Source organism: Phaethon aethereus (assembly GCF_964289735.1).
Source record: "Phaethon aethereus genome assembly, chromosome: 4".
In the NCBI taxonomy this organism is placed as follows: Eukaryota; Metazoa; Chordata; class Aves; order Phaethontiformes; family Phaethontidae; genus Phaethon; species Phaethon aethereus.
Window position 1 is genome coordinate 36,231,456 of NC_138578.1, and position 19,103 is coordinate 36,250,558.

At 35.8% G+C, this 19,103-nt stretch overlaps 1 protein-coding gene across 3 annotated transcripts in view; it reads left to right on the top strand.

Annotated features, from left to right (window-relative positions):
• Positions 1–19,103, top strand: part of ARFIP1 (ARF interacting protein 1) — a gene marked incomplete at both ends in the record, with an annotated part of 39,005 nt that overhangs the window by 14,732 nt on the left and 5,170 nt on the right. For 2 of the 3 annotated variants that reach the window (XM_081999056.1, XM_081999057.1), the window contains 5 exons: positions 2,311–2,406; positions 3,874–3,983; positions 8,833–9,054; positions 12,490–12,647; positions 15,691–15,865. In XM_081999056.1, coding sequence (XP_081855182.1) covers positions 2,311–2,406; positions 3,874–3,983; positions 8,833–9,054; positions 12,490–12,647; positions 15,691–15,865 — 761 coding nt within the window. The remainder of the gene's footprint in view (positions 1–2,310; positions 2,407–3,873; positions 3,984–8,832; positions 9,055–12,489; positions 12,648–15,690; positions 15,866–19,103) is intronic. The other variant, XM_081999058.1, reaches the window with a different exon arrangement.

Sequence of the window (19,103 nt, forward strand, 5' to 3'; positions counted from 1 at the left end):
TAGATTAATGAGTGGAATTCTTTGTTGCCCCTGAGACTTGTCTCTTCTGTTTTTGTAATATTGTATATAATACTTTAATATATAGTTGTTAGCAGTGATAATGCTTTCAGTCTCTTTTTCCAGGTACTACCTAATGAAAAAGTGTCTGTTCTCATATTTTCTCAACACAGAGTTGTGGTTGTTTATAGCAGCAGGATTTTAGTTAATCAATATTTAATTCACTATGCAGGTATTAATGTATGTTTTAGAGAATCTAAGCTAGTATGAAACAATGAGAAATAAAAAGTGATGAACAAGCCAGTAATGTCAGTGTTTCCCATCTATCTAAAAACAATAGTGCCACAGTGTATGTGAAAGTGATACTTTAATGGATTATGTAACTTTGACAATTTCTGAACTTTGAGAGGTTTGAAATGATCTCAGATGAGCAGCTGTGAAAATAAGTCTCTCTGTAGTCATAGATTTAATTTACATTTTGCTTCATTTCCTGTTTGGTAAAATGTTGTGCTTATGAAAATGGTGATTTACATGCTGTACTTTACATATATTACAAAATGAATGCTGTGGTTTCTTTAAGTCTTTGAAATTAGCAAATATCTAGCTAAAAACTGGGCAGATGGCAAACTGCTCACCATTCTTGCCTTTTTATATTCTGTTAGGAGGATAACTGTTGCAGCTGTCAAGTGCAATAGCCTGTAAGGGAAGAAGTATCGAAGATGTGTTTTAAGCTGCACTAATATGTTTGAATTCCAAATGTTCTGTAGTAAGCTATGTACACAAATTATGAGCTTTGGACGTGTAATTTTTAACACGGTATCACGGTTTTCCTCTAAGGATATTTTCTTCAGATTTTTCCTAATGCTCTAACCAAGTCAGAGAATGAAGTGGTAGAAACTAAGGCTTCTTATGAAACTATGGACAAAAGTAGAATGATTGCCCTATTTCTAAAAATTCTATTTTGTGTTTGAGTGCCTTTATTAGCGCTTCATTTCTGAATGCAAAGTAGACAATGCTGGAGGGGAAGGGTTTTTAGGATTTGGGGGATGTTGAATGATGAAGCATGCGTAAGGCTGCATTAATACTCTGTCAAATGATAAGGGTTGTTTTTAACTGCTTGTCTTAGCTCGCTTGAAGTGATTCAGTCTTTGGGCCTTTAGCAGGATCTTGCAGTCAGACTTTTATGCCTGGATGAATCCGGTTGCAGCTCTTATGCAATGTATCGTTATGGAAGGACGCAGCAAGTGAGCTGTCTTTCAATCTCATCATCTCTGTGCAATTGTATCCAAATAATAGGATTAATTGTACTCCATGTTAGTAGTGCTCTATAGTATGTTTAAAAGGCAAAAGCTGATCGTTGGTTCAGTTACTTTGAGTGATATTTTTGGTGTTACTGATAACTAAATTTTGTTGAAACTGCTAAAGGTTAGGTTTGATTTCCTTTTCTTCCAGCACACTGTCAGCCCTGACATATCTCAGAATTTCTTGGCAAAATCAATGTGTCCCCCCCGCCTTATGATTACTCATCACTACAGAGAAAAAGCTAATTTGTTTGTTTTTTAAATCCTGAAAACTTCATAAGAATGACACTTCACATCTATGTGATGTGGAAGTTGCAAAGTTCTGAAAAACGTAATCCTAAAACAGTTTAGAGAACACACACGGTGCAGGTCATTTACAGTTGGCTTTTTTTTTACGAGAACAAGCACGTGCTGTAAAAAGCTTTCTTTTGGGAAAGAGATTATACACCTTAACAGCTAATGGCTCATATGATCTTCAGGAGAGCTTATTAGTGTGTGTTTACACAGACTTAGGAGCAGATGTTAATCAAGTGTATCTGAAATTGGCACAGATTACAGAGCTTACTTCACCCCTCAATGCTGTGAGTGCCATTCAATGACAGTGCAGAGTGAAATCTGCCTAGACCTTAAAAAGGAGGTTTCAGCTGTGGAAGCCATAAATAAGTCTTTCATGGAATTTTCTGTTGATAGTATATACTTTACAGATTAAGCTGTCAGTTGTATTTTGATTGTTTTAAAAAAAACCCAAAAACACAACAAAACAAAAAGGTTTGTCATCATGACCTAGAGAAAGATTAAATCATGAAAACTTGGAGTAGCTCACATGAACAGCTGCAACTCTCAAAAAGCATTTTCATCAAATTCCAGCAACTTTTCCGTGAATGCTTCTATTTAGTGTGCTGCTGAAGCAAATGTTTCTTGGTTTTGGAAAAAATCCTATGTGTGTAAGAGTGCACATTGCCTTCTGAGGTAAGATGATGGATTTTCATGGTTAAATATGTCCCCTTTTCAGGTTCCTCAGCATCACCCAAATCATCTGTTATATCTCCTAGCAGTGCAGCAGCTAGCAGACTGGCTGGACAAGGTTGTGATTTAATTATTCCCACAGGTATCATAGCACTGAATGGATAACGCCCTTGTCTCTGCTGACACTGTACTAACTCCTCCATGTCTATAATAATTTGATTTACTGTTATTTGGAAATATAACTTCTGGGGTTTTTTGGTAGCTCTCATTTCTGGCTTTTAACAGTTTACAAAGTAACATCTGCTTTCCTTTCTGTATGCTGCTTTTTGCTCTATAAAATTTTTTTTAGATTACCAAATATTAATAATAACAAACAGTAGATAAAATGGGAGTAACCAAAATCTCTTATTTAGGTTAAAGCTAAAACATTTGGTGATTTTTGCCAAAATGATCACATATTCCAGTAGAACAGAGTATGAGGTGGCCATGAGGAATTCAAAACACCCAACTAGGCTTTGCCACTTGACTCATTTTGTGCCTATGGGCAAATTACTTAACATCTTTGTCTGTTTCCTCCTATATAAAAGGAGAAAACCTATTCAGTTACCTCATTAGGGTGCTGAGAGGATTAATTACTTAATGTTTGCACAGCATTTTGAAGATGTAAAGAACATAGTAGAGCTTGATGCTAAAGGAGTATCTTGAGGCATCTGTATAGACTTTTTTCCAAACTCTTATTTACATAAATAACCTGGCAAGGCTAAAGTGACTGCAAGTAGCAGTAGGGATTAGAGGCAGGAGTAGTCAAAATTGTACATGCGTAAATAAGAATGTTGCTTAAAAAGTGATAATGCTTTGCAGTTCTTACTATTTAGGACACTAGGAAGTTTTTTTGCAAAATTAAAACTTAGAATCCACGTGATATCCCATACTAGCTTGAAAATGCTAAGTATTGGCAACTAATGTGTCGTGATTGGCCCTAGATACCTTAAGTTGTGGCTTTCAGTCTTTTCTTTGTTGCTAGTTTTATACTGGTGGTTTGTAAAATTAATTATTCCTAATACAATGAGCTAATAAAGCTAAAATAAATAGGTTAAATATTGGCTGAACACATCTTCTGGAAAGGATGACGTTCATTGGAAAAGAAAAAAAAAATTAAAGTTTTGAAACTTGCTGGTTGTACTGTGTGACAACAGTTTTTACACGCCGATAATTTTCAGTTAATGATCTGCAGGTTGTAAACAGACTTTTAGGTTGGCTACATCCAAGAAGGTGTTCAACTGTTGGAATTTTAAAACCTAGATTAAGTAATAAACATGTCTCAAAAGCTGTTTTAAGGTCGGTTAGTAAAACTCCATGCATGCAGGTAAGCTTTATTCATTCTATTACTATGTGAAATACTGAGATACATACATGCTTTCTATCAGTTTTAAAATAATTCTTTCTTTCTGGAATTGATTTTGAAAATCTGCATATCTGTCTCAAGTTCTTAATGTCACCTTGCCCTGCTTTTGCATGTGCAATTGCACAAATCTTCCATACCCGCTACTAATCCATTAAAACAAAAAAAAACCCAAGGCATTGAAGATTTGCTTTGTGTCTGACATAGGGGGCAGAGCTCAGCAGAAGAGTGGACCTGTTGTGTTAGCAGATGAAGTAAAGAATCCAGCAATGGAGAAATTGGAATTGGTGAGAAAGTGGAGCCTAAACACTTACAAGGTATGCAGACATGTATTTGTGTGTGTGTATGTATGTATTCTAGAAATGAGTTTGCTGCTGGATCTGACTGAAGCTTTCAAAGTATCGCAGTGCTGTTTGAAAGTGGTCTGCTGTTGCATTGAGCATAAGCAAGAATGCATAGGGAAGGCTTAGTTTTCTTCCAAATGTAGCATTCTTTGTATGCCTCTTTAAATTCCTGGTTTTAAGTGGAAAATCTTTCATAGGTATCATTGACTTACCAAGGGAAAGAATGTTCCATTTCTAATGTCCCCTTCAACATACAGAATGTATGTATTTCAGCACTAATGCTTGTGTTTAAATCTTTTTGCTATCTTTGAGTTGATTGCTGATATAGTAGAAGTTTAGCTGATGGGAAAAAGTTAGGCCCATCTACAAGTTTCATACTTTTTAATCACTATTCTGAGGTTTTTGTACTGTCTTCGCTGATTGTTTTTTCTTAGTGTTGGAATTTGTTGCTTCGATTCATGTGTGTTTTACTCTTGTATGGGGCTTCTTTGTGATCAGTTGGGATTTGATGAAATTAAAATAATAACAAAAAAATAAAGAAAAAGTGCTTAAAGCATACCAGTTTGCCAGAAGTGACTCTTACTAAAAAGCCATAAGGTAAGGAACAATTGCGAGGGAATATATTACTACCAGGAGTTTTAAACAAAGACTAGTTTTGAAAAATAGCTTTTTGCTATGCCTGCAACTTAAATGACAGAGGTGTGGGTTGTGCATCAGTGGGATCCACATCAAACCATGAAGAAATTAGGACTCTCTGGAAAAAAACTTCCTTTATAACACACAGGTCTGAATCCCTGCAGTGTTCTTAAGTCCAGATAAGGACTTCCTCCCCAGTGAGAATGCGAAGCAAGGATGGAGACTATTCTACCCACTAGTAAATGCTTATGCTGTTCTTTCTATTAGAATTGGAAGTTTGCATCTTTAAAAGCCATTTAATTAGTCATTAAAGAATTTCTACTTTTCTTGTAATCTAAATTTTGTAGCAACTGCAGAAGTCTGCCAACTACTCCTGGAGTGTGCTGTGGTCCAATCAGAATACATGCTATTCAGCTGAAGCTGTTCTTTAAAATTCTCTGTCTGAGAAACATTGACTCTGGAGATTGAATCTGCTATACCACAACTGAATAGGAGAGGACTTGACCTTACTCTGTCTTTTTGGTGCCTTGATTTAGAGGACCTCCCCCCCAAAAAACATCTTAGTCGCAGAATGATTGCAAACCTATTTATGTGAAGTAATAGCCAGAGGACGAGTGAAAAATGCTGGGAAAAATGGTCTCGGATCCTTGTTTAGAACGTTATTTCTTTGGCAGTAGTCTTTACAAAGTCTGTATTTTTAGATTTCTTTCTTGGCTTAAAACTCCTCCTCCCTGAAATCTGGAATCCCACCAGTTATGACATAGCAAACAAAGACTAGCACTTTCAGAAAACTAAATGGATCTGCTTTCTTGAAATCTATAAGCTTGAAGTTGTTCCCCAAATAGGTCAGTTATGGTCTTTCTAGAGTCACATACTGACTTTTTGTACAGCTTTTTTTGAAGAACAGGATTGTTCAGAGAGCTTATGAATTCATTCTGAGTTGAGGGAGCATTATGCAAATGTCCTTGGGGATGCCATACATTTGAAAACACTTTGTATATAGGCTACATACAAAAAGCGTATTTGATTAAGGACAGTATTTCAGTTTGTGGACATACTGGCTTTTTTTGGCTCCCTTTAGGAAGGTTGTGGGAAGAAGCCTCCTCATCTCATAATAGCTAACTGATCATAGGTTAGAAGATGCAGAACTAAATGGTTCTGTATTTAGTTCTGGGGAAGGACTAAATGGTTAGTGGAGGGAAGCCCACAGTTGAGCTAAAAGCCATGCTATTCAGACATTAATCTGCAAGTGGAGTTAGTGGTGAAACTTCCTGTTAGGAAGTTCTTCAGGGATCCGACATGAATAGTTCCTTTGTCACTGTATCAGGAGTTGTGAAATCCAAATTACTGGATGTGTTCAAAAGTCATAGCCATCTGAAGAAATTAAGTATGCCTTCATATATTTTAAGTACCTTGCTTTTTGTCCTGTGTGCATTTCTGTGAATGAAAGACAATTGCTTTTGTTATGTCCTACTTTTATTTCTGTTTTAAGAAACTGTTTCCAACTGAAAATCACAGGAGGTTAAAGCTGGTTTTCTGTCTAGCCTAACCATTAATTTTTGTAGACTGTATTTAACTTTTTCCGGTAACTTAACTTCATAAGATTGTTCTGTTGCCTTTGCAACTACTGTCCCTCCTTGATCTCTCCAGTCTTATGCTCCCTAGTAATCATGAGTTAATTATTAATGAAAAGAAGTTGCCCTTCTTTCCATAATCTAGTGGCAAGAGCTTTTTCTGTTCTTTTTCCTTCCCCTGCCTCCCCCTTTGGATGAGAGAGGCATTTTCAGTTTAGGAGGAAGACATAGGCACAAGAAAGTTTTGAATCCTCTTGACTTTGAGCAGTTCTAATAAAAAGCTTATCTTTTTGTTTTTCATACAACTTCTCAAACTTTGAGGGGAAAAAAACAATATTCCTGTTTTACAAGCCTCTCTTTAATACTGGGCTAATAATGGAACTTTTATTTCTGAGCCACGTCCACTAATGTATCTGTTCATCTATTAACATACACAGTTTAAAATAGATTTCTCTTAAATGTAGTTTTGGTGGTTTTTTTTTTTCTTTGAGAGAGTTGTTTTTCTTAAACTTTGCATTGTGTGACTTCTTTTTGAGGGGTGTGGTTTTATTCAGGACAGTGTTCTTTATAGATAGTCTTTTAGAACAAAGGAAAATGGAGTTAATATGTAGCATTTTCGCTGCTAGTGAGAATATACAGCAATGCGTGTGTCTGTACTAGTCTGCCTAGAACTAGAGTAAATCAAAATAGATAGGTGCGTCTTCTTTCTCAATTATTTTTATTCGGTCTCAGTGTTCAACTTGTATCTTTAGCTAGGTCTCAGTTTAACAAAATAAGGAGTGCAAGTCTTTCGAATTACTGCTTTTCCTCACTTGTCACTACAGGGTTCTTTAGGTGTTTTGCTGTAACTTCTGAAGCAAATACTCCTTGGTTGAAAATAATTCCTTCCTTTGTAATTTATTCTGGCTTCCAAAAACTTTGCCTTCCATGATTCAGATTTTTCTCTTGCATTTCCATAGGTGTGTGTTTGTCTTGGCTTTTTGGGAAAATAGCCAAAATTTGTGCATCAATTCCATAGTTGCTAGTGAAATGCTTACTTAGGTTCTGACCACAGTCATTGCTAAGCTGTATTTTCCAATTTCTGTTGCAGACTTTGGTAGTAAAGTTGTATTCTGTGTTGGTATGATTTGTTATGCTCTCCCAAATTTCTGATTCTTGACAGACAAATGTCTCCTAGATTAGCTGTGCTCTTTCTTGTTAATTGGTTGAATCTAATGAAGTAGCCCAAATAGTCTGTACCTTCCAATCTAAAGCTTATGGGTTATGACCAACTCCTTCTGTTTGATAATTTTTGAGTCTTTCTTGTGTTTGTCTATTAAATTTAGAAAGGATGTAAAAGTTCTAGCAGGTTAAATGTTTATCTCCTTTTGGACATAAGTAAAGACTGGATTAAGGTAAAGTCCTTGAATTTGGAAACCCTGGGAAATCCAGTGATATAATGTATTTGGGGAATGTGATATAAAATGGGCTTGGGCATTATTTCACCTAACAAGATAGAAGCTTTGCATTTAGGTTATGTCCCTTCAGGGTACTTGTGGCCTTGACTACTAACTTAATTTCCTCATAATTCTGTTTCTAGCTGTAACTCTTCATATATGTAACTTGGTTATCCCTTCATCTCTTGGGACCACAGATTAACATCAAGTAACTTACTATAACAGTAAATAATTCCTGCTTTCCATAGAGAAATTGTATGGCTTTGCTACACATCTGCTTTGCAAATGGCTTTTCCTATGTCTCAGTCAAGGGTAACCCAAATGTGTACCCTGGGAGGCTCACTGCCAAGTTGGGCTCAAATCCCTAGCAGAGAAGGTGTCACAGATAAGTGGAATTGTGGTAGCAGCCTCGGCTGTCACAGACATTGGCTAGGTGAAAGTGTCTACAGCCTTGTAAAAGCGTGTTTTCTGCTCACTGTGTTAATGAACTGCAAATCTGTTAAGAATTTAACTTGTGACAGAAAAGAAATAGTAAGTCTTTCTGGGATAATCAGCTCCATTTTATAGATGTGTAAATAATGAGAAACGTATTTTAATAGTTTTACATATTTCTCAGTAGGAGTTTGTAGTTTCCCAGTCAGCTTTAAAGAACATGCTGAAAACCATCACCTCCTTACCACCACTCCCCCAACATCTCCAAATAAACCCCCAAAATAACATTTTTGGAAAACATAACATGGATGATCTGGAATTGGATGGTTGGTAGACAAAGCCCAAAAGACCACTAACTAGATATTTTTATACAGAACTAGTAATACTCCCATTAACTGACTTTTAATGCAGTGGGCTAAATTGCTTCTTTTAACTTAATGAGATTCACCAAACCTAAAAAGAGATAAGAGTTCTTTTACTTGAGAAACAATTAGTTATGCTCTTGATTTGCTAACTTCAATATTCATCTTAGTAGGAGTTGAGACTTGTCCAACTGTTCTTGCTGAGTCCTGATAAACTTCTAAAGAGTGTGTTGTTTTTTCAGTTTGTTGTGCAAACTTATATTGGGAGGGGTGATTGTGAAAGAATTGTGTGTAATTATATGTCCCTTGAAGCTGAAAATGGGTGTATGCTGTGTTGTCTTGAATATACTTGATTCTTTACAATTTAAATTTTTTTCCCCAGTGTACACGTCAGATCATCTCTGAAAAATTGGGTCGTGGCTCAAGAACAGTAGATCTGGAACTAGAAGCTCAGATAGATATATTGAGAGATAACAAAAAAAAATACGAAAATATCTTGAAACTGGCACAGACGCTGTCCACACAACTCTTCCAGATGGTACATACCCAAAGGCAACTTGGAGATGCATTTGCTGACCTGAGTTTGAAATCATTGGAACTTCATGTAAGACTTTTGTAGTGTTAAAAACAAAATGGCAGAGATGAAGATAAGCCTAACTGACTTGTGCGGAGTATATAATAGTTAGTGGCTATTTTTCTAAACATTGTAGTTAACAATGTATTACATGCTCTTTGTGTTAAAAGCTTATGTAATTCACTTAAAACTATAGGAAATTACTGAGATGACTGTAGTTCTTTATAGTCTCTTAAATGTTTGCCTTTAGTTAATGGTTGGGCTCAAGAACTGACAACTTTCCTCTGTGTAGAAAATGCATTTTACTGTTCATTTTGCTTCTAATGAAATGTCATCAAAGTGTTCCAGAATGTTACATCATTTCAATTACAGGATGTCTTTGGGGAATATGCCTGGGAGTAAGTAGAATAGGGCACATTACTTCAGTTGTGTACATTGAATGTAAGTAAATTATTTTTCTGTAGAAGATTCAAGCATTGAGACTTCATCTCAAAGTCATTTTTTAATCAGATTTTTGCTACTAATAGGACTAATCTTATTCTTACATTGTTTGGAGTTTCTGAGTGAGAGGCAATCTTCAGCTATCAATTTGGGTTGTTATGATTCCTTGGTTTCGTTTATGCAATGCTGGCACTTTTTGTTGCTGATAACAAAACTGTCTGCTGTAAACGAGAGAGAGAAGGTAGATGTGGTGAACAAAATGTAGTAGCTGGATTGCCTCTGCATTGATTGTTCTGTACTTCCGAAGTTAAATCAGTGTGATAATGCTGCTGATCCTTTGGAAAATCAATGTTAAGGGGCTTAATGAGTCCCTAAAACATAGCTGCTAGAACAGCACATATTACATTTGTGATTATTAAACTTAAAACCTCTGTCTATTTTTCCCTTTTCATGATTGTCTATCCCCATTGAGTTTTAAGGGAGGAGGTGGAGTTCATGCTTGCAGAGAGGAACCTTAACTGATAGCTGAAAAATTTTAGACTCCTGCACTGGAGTAGAGGAATCTTTAATATTACAGCCTGACAGATGAAAGTCTGTGAAAGTAGCTGCTAGAAGTGCTCTAAGAAATTAAATAATGTGCTAAAATAAGAAGTTTTTAATCATCAGTTTACTCTCAACACCAGTACGGGCGTGTGGTTTGTGTCAGAACTTAGTGATTGTTATGAAGGGTGTGCTGAAGCTGGATGTTTCTTCTGAAACTTGGATCAAATCTGGCATCATGCTCTGTTTAATGATTGTAATTTTTTTTCCCCCATGAGTAGCATGTAACTTCTAATGGGAATACTGTTCTTCCAGGCTCTTTTAGCATCTTATGCTGGTCTTGGAATTTGTTTCAGTTATTCATCTCTTGTGTAGATTATTGAATGGGGCTGTTGATGCAAATCAAATAAAAGTTTCTGCTGCTGTAATAAACGTTATCTAGCCTTTGCCTCTTGGAGACTTGCCTGATGTTTGTCTCTTTCCTCTTTGTGTTTCCCCTTTGTTTAATCTGTACTGTATTACCATCTGTAGCCTGGCCTCCTCTTCTTGGATGTTTGGGATAGTATTGTTGCCTCTAAAATTTGTGCAAGACTAAAAGTCACATTTCTGAACAGTTAGTCTTTAATGTTTAATGTGATAACAGTATATAAGTTTAAAAAAAAAAAACAAAACACCAAAACCAGCACCACTTCTTAAGGTAATATTTCTTATTTTATATATGTTAACAAAATGAGATCTTAATGTAGTGTCTGCAGAGGTATTACTTAATGTGAATGCTTTGTCTCTCTTTTGGATACAAAGATAACTCCTGGTTCCAGGCTCATGTGCCTCTAATTATATAGACAGATGAATTCCAATTTTAATTGAACTGTGCGTGGAGTATGAACTGAGTGTAAACTCTCGATACAGGAAGGATTTCCTGTCTTTTTCATAAATCCACAGAGGTCATGGACGAAACTCAAAAGTTTTTATGTGAAACTGTGCAAACTGAAGAACTGTTTTGGTAGCTAGCATGTTTCTTAGCACTGCAGGCCCATCCTTCTTACCTCCCCTCCTTTCAGCTGGTAGTGTTGCTCATTTGGGTCTGTGATGATCTGGGTCAGAGGACCAGCTGGAAAACTAATTGCAGTCTTGCCTGCAGGAGGGAAAAGAGATGGGACTAAACACTGCTGAGAAGGGCAGACCATTTGCTGTTGTCTCTGCTTGTATGCTCCTACTTCTTACCTGTGCTAGTGTTACTGTGTAGCTGGCAATGTTAGAGCAAAACCGGCTGAAAAAGACTTTTTTTATTTCAGCAAGACCTGTAGTGATTTGGCTGTCTGCTTTTGCCACACAAGGAGTTGTGCAAAGCGCAGGCGACAGATCTTTAATGGTGTTTAGAGGGCTTAGCTCATGAAAACTGCCTTAAGTTCTCTTCCTTTTTTTTCCTCCCTCAAATTGCTCAGGTACACTGCACCTCCTTTTCTAGAGGCTTCTTCCCTTACCATTGCCCACTACCCTTACCCTCATGAAGTCATTAATGTTACCATGAAATATCATTTGGCTTTGGTGTTCGTGTTCTAGACAGATGAAAGGAAACTGGGAGAATACAGCACTTCTGAGTCAGTTGTTGGCAGCGTGCAAGCCTAAAACAAAGTTCCAAATATGAATCTAGTGTGTTTTACAGCCATTACAACCAGAGATTGTACTCTTTTGTGAAAACTCCCATCTGCAGAATATGAAGATGCCATATGGATGACATAAGTACAATAATTGGACTTGTTTGGCATCCATGCATTAGGAAAATCTTTGCAGCCTTGGTCAGAGCTTGCACTGCTGTTAGCAAAGACATGAACAAATATATATCCAAATGTGACCAAAAAGCCTTGGAAATAATTTTGCCCTTGTCCCTTTAAAATTTATGGATGGGCTACATTATCATTTTTATTTGCTATCCGTTATGTTCTGCTCTTCAATTATTTACAGCCTATTAAACTGTGATAGATGTTGGGGGTTTTTCACAGTGCTTTTCTCCAGAGTCTAAGAATAAAACTTCATAGCTAATTAACTCTATGTGCCCTTGTGAATTTAGTTATATTATTGTATTTAATGTAGTGGTGTCTCTGATGGTATTAAAGCATTACCTAGACAACCACATGAGAGATGCTGGATTAAAACCCTGCTGAATGACAATGTAAAGATTACATTAGCACTTTTAAGTAACATTCAAGACTTCAGAGTGCGGAAAAATCACATTATAAAGTAGGATTTAACATCATGCATGGTAACAAAATTATAAACCATGTTTTACTGATGTTAGAGAGATTTCATAAAAACTGTGAACTGAATATTGTATTGAAATCATATCTGCTTAATCATAACCATACCAAAACAGCAGTGATAGAACTTCCACATCTGTGTGTTTGTATTTTTTTATACAGTTGCTGATGAATGTTATGATTTTAAATGATCTACAGTTTTGTTTTCTCTGCTTTTTGTTTATAGGAGGAGTTTGGCTACAATGCAGATACGCAGAAACTTCTAGCTAAAAATGGAGAAACGCTTCTTGGGGCTATTAACTTTTTTATTGCCAGTGTGAATACACTGGTGAATAAAACAATTGAGGATACACTATTGACTGTGAAACAGTATGAAAGTGCCAGGTAGTTATTCTATGTCTAGCTATTTTCATTACAAACTGATTTTCAGGAAATGGGCTTTGTATCAGTTTAGTCCTTGTCGTTGAGTGACTAACCTGTCGGATAAAAACCTTGTAAGTGTAAGACATCTCTCATATAATTAGGATTTACAGTTAACTACCTCATTGCACATATCTTCAAATGTTTTGAGAATACTTTGTTGTAGACTTAATTTTACTTGTTAGCTCTATATCTAAGAGTAATTATGTTTCTTCTGCCTGCTAGATTAAGGTGGCTTTCTAAGCAGTGTGACAATGCAAGACTAACCCTTTTATTTAGCTACTTTGTAATAGGTGAAATAATTTATTTGAAAAACATTGAATCTTGTGCTTCTCTTGATGCACAATATGTGCAATTCACACTTCAATTTTTATGCAGAAGTTGCAGACTTGCTTGGAAAATAAATAAGAAATTTCGTAGTGAGGGAATAATATCTAGCAGTAGCTAATGGGTTTCCTGCCCTGGAGAAGGTCACTTTCAGATATGGCATAGTACTGTAAAGCCAGGTTCCCTTCCTCTGCCAGGGTTTGGACTTATGATCCTTTCTGATGCTTGTTCAATTCTGAACTTCTTTTATTTAATAGGATAAAGCATGTTTCTTTTAATTTTCAAAAGGATGCAGTTTATGCATATTAATTTTTATTATTTTTTTTATTTGGTCAAAAATTGCAAGCTGCTTGAGTTTTTAAGTTCCTTCCCCCCTTTTTTAATTCTTCTAATGCTTTATTTATAAGCAAAATAGTTATTATTTTGATATTTAGGTAAACCTTCAAAAGGCATGAAAAACAGAATTAATCTGAATGTAAAGTATGGCTTTATTTTTTACATTACATTTTTACATTAATAATAAATTTACATTTTACATTGAAAAACTAGTTCATACAGTTTCCAGGTATCACCTTGAAAATTTATACAAAATACATCTGCTGCGATTGTTCCTACCAGTCATTTTCAATATATGTCTCCCCTCCTGAAATACCTTCCTTATTTTCCCTTCCTGTTCATTAAAGACATCAAGTATTTTGCCACTTTAATAAGGCAAATAAATTACAAAGGTTTTTCACTTACATAGCCAGTGTATGATTTTGCAGTGTGAAAATAGGTCACATTTATTTCTGTGCCGCTTCTTCCCTGTCCCCAGTTGCACTTCAGCATTCATCTTTTCCTGTCTTCTATCAACTCTGAATTGGTTTGTTTCCTTCTTGGAATTAAGTCACAAATTATTTAAATAAAGCCTAAATTGAAGTGGCAATGAGAATCAGGAAGAGCTCTGTGAATATTATAATTCCTTTTACTTCTGAAAATGTTACATTTCATTTGGGGGCAGTTATACCACTAACTGAAAAGTTGTGTTTATAACCAGTTTTAAATCCTGACTTTTTTCCTCTCCAGTTTTAGAAATGCCTGTTTGAGGCGGTATATTTGAAAAGCCAGAAATAGGTTGGTTTGTTCCATTAAAATTGGCATCTATCACATGTTGATATGCTAGGTTCCATTATTTGAAAACTACAAAGAGGTGTGGAAGGAAGAGTGAGGCTTTGGGTAGGGCTGCCCATGACCCTGGAGTGATTTCTGGCTATTGTCTGTTGCTTTGCCTGGTCAAGTGCTAGATGGCTGTGAACAAAGGAGCATATCTTGCGTAAGGGGAGGAGGAAAAAAGTTACAGGTTATTACCACACTTGTCTCACCCACTTGCAATAATGCTTTTAAATATAAGAATCCTTTATCTGGCAAGGATCCAGTGTTCTGGTAGACTTATATGTAACCCTGGAAAGCAGAAGATTAATTTAGTGATACAATCTTTAAACTACTAACATTCCATAGGTGCTTTTCCCACTTATAAATGCTATGTGTTGATGAATGGAAAGCTTAAAATAAATTTTCTTGATACAAAAAACACCAAAAACTTGATGTTTTTGAAGACAAAACTGAATACTCAAACTTACTTCTGTATTAAAAAACACTTTTAAGACATCTTGATTTGTTCCATTAAAACAAGAAAGAAGGTGTGACTGGTTCATCACTATTCTTGTAATAAAATGATACAGTCTAATATGGAAGGATATCAAGGAGGTTTATAACTTCTTTTAATAAATAGTGGTATATGAATACTTGCTGGTTGATTTAAAATGTTGTCAGGTGTCTGCAGGCAAGAGCCTATACTGTAACAAATTCTATTTTTGCTAGCAGTATCCAGGAGAGATAGTTTGGAGAGAACAAGAGTAAATTAGAAAATACTTTTCATCTGTCTTATCTAGAAGTGGGATATATATCTTTGATGTAGAGTTAGCTTAAATACTTGCCCAGCTGTTGGCCTTAACCTTCTGTCTTCCCTTATCAATTTCAGTGGTGGCATTGATCTAGAGTCTGACTTCTCTAGAGAAGATAGATAGGCCCTCAGCAGAGTATAAATAATACATCATCTTTTTGCAGCCTGTTTATCTACAGGGCATATGAGTTCTTGCAAAACCATTTGTGGGAAAAGTATACAACTGTTCCAGTTAACGCATACAGAGAAGCCTAGAGCATGCTGAAAAAGCCTTGGGGCAGAGTTTGGTAGAAGTGAGATGTTGCTCAAACATCTGCTTAAAGGGGATGTCCTACTCTTAATGCTTCTCTTGCTCTTGGCACAAACTCTTCACTGAACGGATTCTACAGCGGAATAATAACCTGAAAAAAAAATTTACTAGGTTTATCTGGGTTAATAATCTGAGATGTCCTAGGAAGGGCTCTGACCACTGAAGGCAGCATAAAACAGAGGGTTGGGAACATGTGGCTGAGACAGGAACAGAAGAGGGAGGGTCCTTGTTGAAGCAGCTTTATACAATGTACTTAAGAGTGTTTTTTCTTGATGAATAGGAGGACGGGAAAAAAACTCACTTGTGTTTTTTATTTTTTCCGTACTTGACTGTTTTGTTCATCATGTATTGTACTTGGCCCCTGTATGTGAGGTCTGTTTTGAGACACTTTGCCTTTAGTTTTTTTTCCTCCTCCTCTTTCTTGTCAGGATTGAATACGATGCCTATCGAACAGACCTAGAAGAGCTGAATCTTGGCCCTCGTGATGCAAACACTCTGCCAAAGATTGAGCAATCACAACAACTGTTTCAAGTACATAAAGAGAAATATGACAAAATGCGTAATGATGTATCTATCAAATTGAAATTTTTGGAAGAAAATAAGGTAAGCTACAACTTCTGATGTTATGTTTAGGAGTTTTGTCCTGTAAATTTCCACTTTGCTAGAAATACTTCAGTTGTTAAATCTTAAAATATAGCTTAATTTAAAAGTAGAGCAAGCAAAGAAAATAAGCTGAGTTTTCAGAGTTCTTGCTGTATCACTAGATGACAGACTTTTAGAGCAGGCAAACTTAAAAATCCCCGATCAAGCTGCTCCAGTTACAAATGGCAAACATTATGGCAGTAAGTTTCATGTTGATATGGGAGGTTTCAAGTTTGGAAAAGCATTACTTCTCCCATTTATCGCATTAATGGTTAAACGGGTCATATACCTACTGATTTTAAGATTCAAAGTAATATTTCTGTTTGACAACACTGTCATGGAGGGATATGCAGAAAGAAAGTGAAAGAACAGTGAAGAGCCTTCTTCAAAATTAAGCTTTCTGTAATAATTTGAACCGAGAAATACAACTTTCTATAATTAATGCCCTTATAGTTTCTTAATTCTAAACAGGGCTCTTGAACTCTTGGTTTGAAGGGTTTTTTTCATATGTCTTTATTCCAAGCATACCATTTCGTCTATACCCTCTTAATGATGGGATTCTTGCCTCTTTTATTCTGTCTACCAGGCAAAAATAAAATTTCCATACACCTTGATAAACAAGTCCTCCTAATTCGTTTCTAGTTTTATGTAAAAATTATGGTCTTTCAAGATCTGATTTTTTGTTCATATTCATAGTAAATGAAATGGTTATAATCATCTATGATTGTATTTCCTATGTCTTCAGAGGGAGGAAAATATGATCAAAACTTACATAAAAGTTGGTAGTTTGTCAGTTTGTCAATGTCTAGTAGTTGATTAACATTTTCAGTATGTGTTAATCCATATATTTTGAAGATCTGAATCGAAGTCACAGCTGCCTGTCAGAGAATACAGGAGTGGCTCCAAATGACAACAGTAGCAAACCATGCTCCTTGCATGGAAGGAGGAAACTTTAAGGGAAAACCACAGGGACAAGCTAAAGCAATTAAAACTTACTCTGAATTCTTGAATACATTATTACATATGCAGTTGCATCAGCTACTTAGAATAAAGGTGGAAGACAAGGAAGAAACATGAACTGTCAACAGATGAGAAGAAGAAAGGAGGAAATCAAAAAACCTTTTGGTTTCCAAAACGATATATGCTAAAAATGTAGCTCCTGGGCACTGTTACTTCATATAGGCATTTGCATTAGGATTCCAGGGGTCTGGAATCACATGGCCATTTAGCATGTTAAGAGTTGAAGAACCAGATCATCAGATGATTAAAAACTGGTATTGCCCGAACTTTCATTTGTTCTTGCTGTACTTGTAGCCCATTAACTTTCAAATGGAAAAAAATCCATATTGAAATTAATTTTCTTTAACAAGCTGAAGTCTAATCTAAATGCTGATACTTAAAACTCAGTTCTTATGAGCATTTTCTAATTTAAAACTATGCTAGGTTGAAAATGGGTATACTGAAGGTGTCTCTTTTTTGTTTGTTCCCTCCCCTCTTTGTTTTCATCTTTTAGTAAATAGTTTGCTACTAATATAATGTACTTCTGTTGAAATTGTTTGATCATTCCAGCTCATACATGTACAGGAATTCTAATGCTTAAATTCAAATTGCTTGAAAATAGCACTTACCCTGTTTCCTTTTTGTTTGCATTAAGTATATAGCAGACTGATCAATTCGTGTTTATAGAGATAGGAAAGCTTCAGAGTGAAAGCATTTTATTTCCATCTTGTACAAGAATGTTTCTTTTTTAAAAAAATAAGTTAGATAATTTAGGGAACACTAATGAAATTGACAGTCTTGAATTAGATCAAGCATCCTGTTAGTAGTCACAGCCTACAAATTTTGTTTCTGAAAGAGATTGTTTTTTCCTTCCTGCCTTTTCTTTTAGACTAATACAGAGGGGCCTTTCACATGGTTAAGCCTTTTTATCACTGGTTGACATTTCTGTTTTGGTACTAGAGATGTCAAAATATTTACTAAAAGTTGTATGTAATTTTGTTCCCAAGTAAGCCATAGAAAGGACTTTCTTTACAGTCAAATATTGGCTTAAATATAATTATCTACTGAGAGCTTTACTGAGGTAAGATTTACTTTGGTGTTTTCTATTTATTGTTTAGGATTCTCCATAGTAAACGATATGTAGTCTTAATCCTAATACAAAACTTTCATTTCAGGAGCACACTTTTCCCAGCTTGCATCTGTCTTTCATAGTATTTGTACTTCTGTTGCCCAGAATACTTCCTGGGGTGTAGTGGGAGGCAGTGGTTACCTGAGAGATGATGTTCTTGCCAATCTGACATCTTTATTTCTTTTTCTGGTGCCAGACATTTTGTTATTAATGTCAAAGGAGGGGAGCTCCTGTTAGACCTCATACTTGTCCTGCAGCTGGTATTAAGAAATTGGAGTGCACAATTCCAGAGAACTATATAACCTTTCTAAACATTACTTTTCATTTTTAGCTGTGGGCGAAGTGTATATGACTGCTCCTAAATCAATTACTTTTTATAAAGGATTATTAACTCAAATATAGGATCAGTAAGTATAGGAACTAGATTTTAATTTCAGTTAGATTTAATAATCTCAGATGTTCTACTTCTTCCAAAGGTATATGATAGCAATTACTATGATCCATCATAATTTAAAGATCTATAAATAAATAACCTGAAGGAGAAGAAAGAAAGGAGGAAGAGCACAATGGGTACAGCTGTATGGGTGTGTCTGTGACACAGCTGCTTCAGATGTGAGAGTAGTGCACTGCTTAGGAGATGGCTTAAGCTGAAGACCATATATGATGTTGAACTCGCAAGTGGAAAGGCCATTTTGATATTGTTAAACTGTTACAGTAGCCCTAGGGAGGGAATTATACTGGTTATACTGATACTACATTCTTAGCATCAGGAACTTGCCATTTTGTGTGTCTGTCCCCACGACCATGCTGGTGCCCATTTAATAGAATGGGAGATCAAAATGAAGGAAGATCAGGTGGACAAAATACTGGTTTTACTCAGTCTCTCACAAAGGGCCTTTTTACAGCCAGTTTTAGAAAGCCTTTGTTATTGCAGGCTTATTGCATACAAGGCAAATGAGGGTTAGTATTTGAGCAGCTGTATCAAGGCATGGCCTTGCCAGATTCATGTTACAGTATACTAGAACATGCAAATCTCTAATCATCAACTTTATTAATATATATTGTCATGGT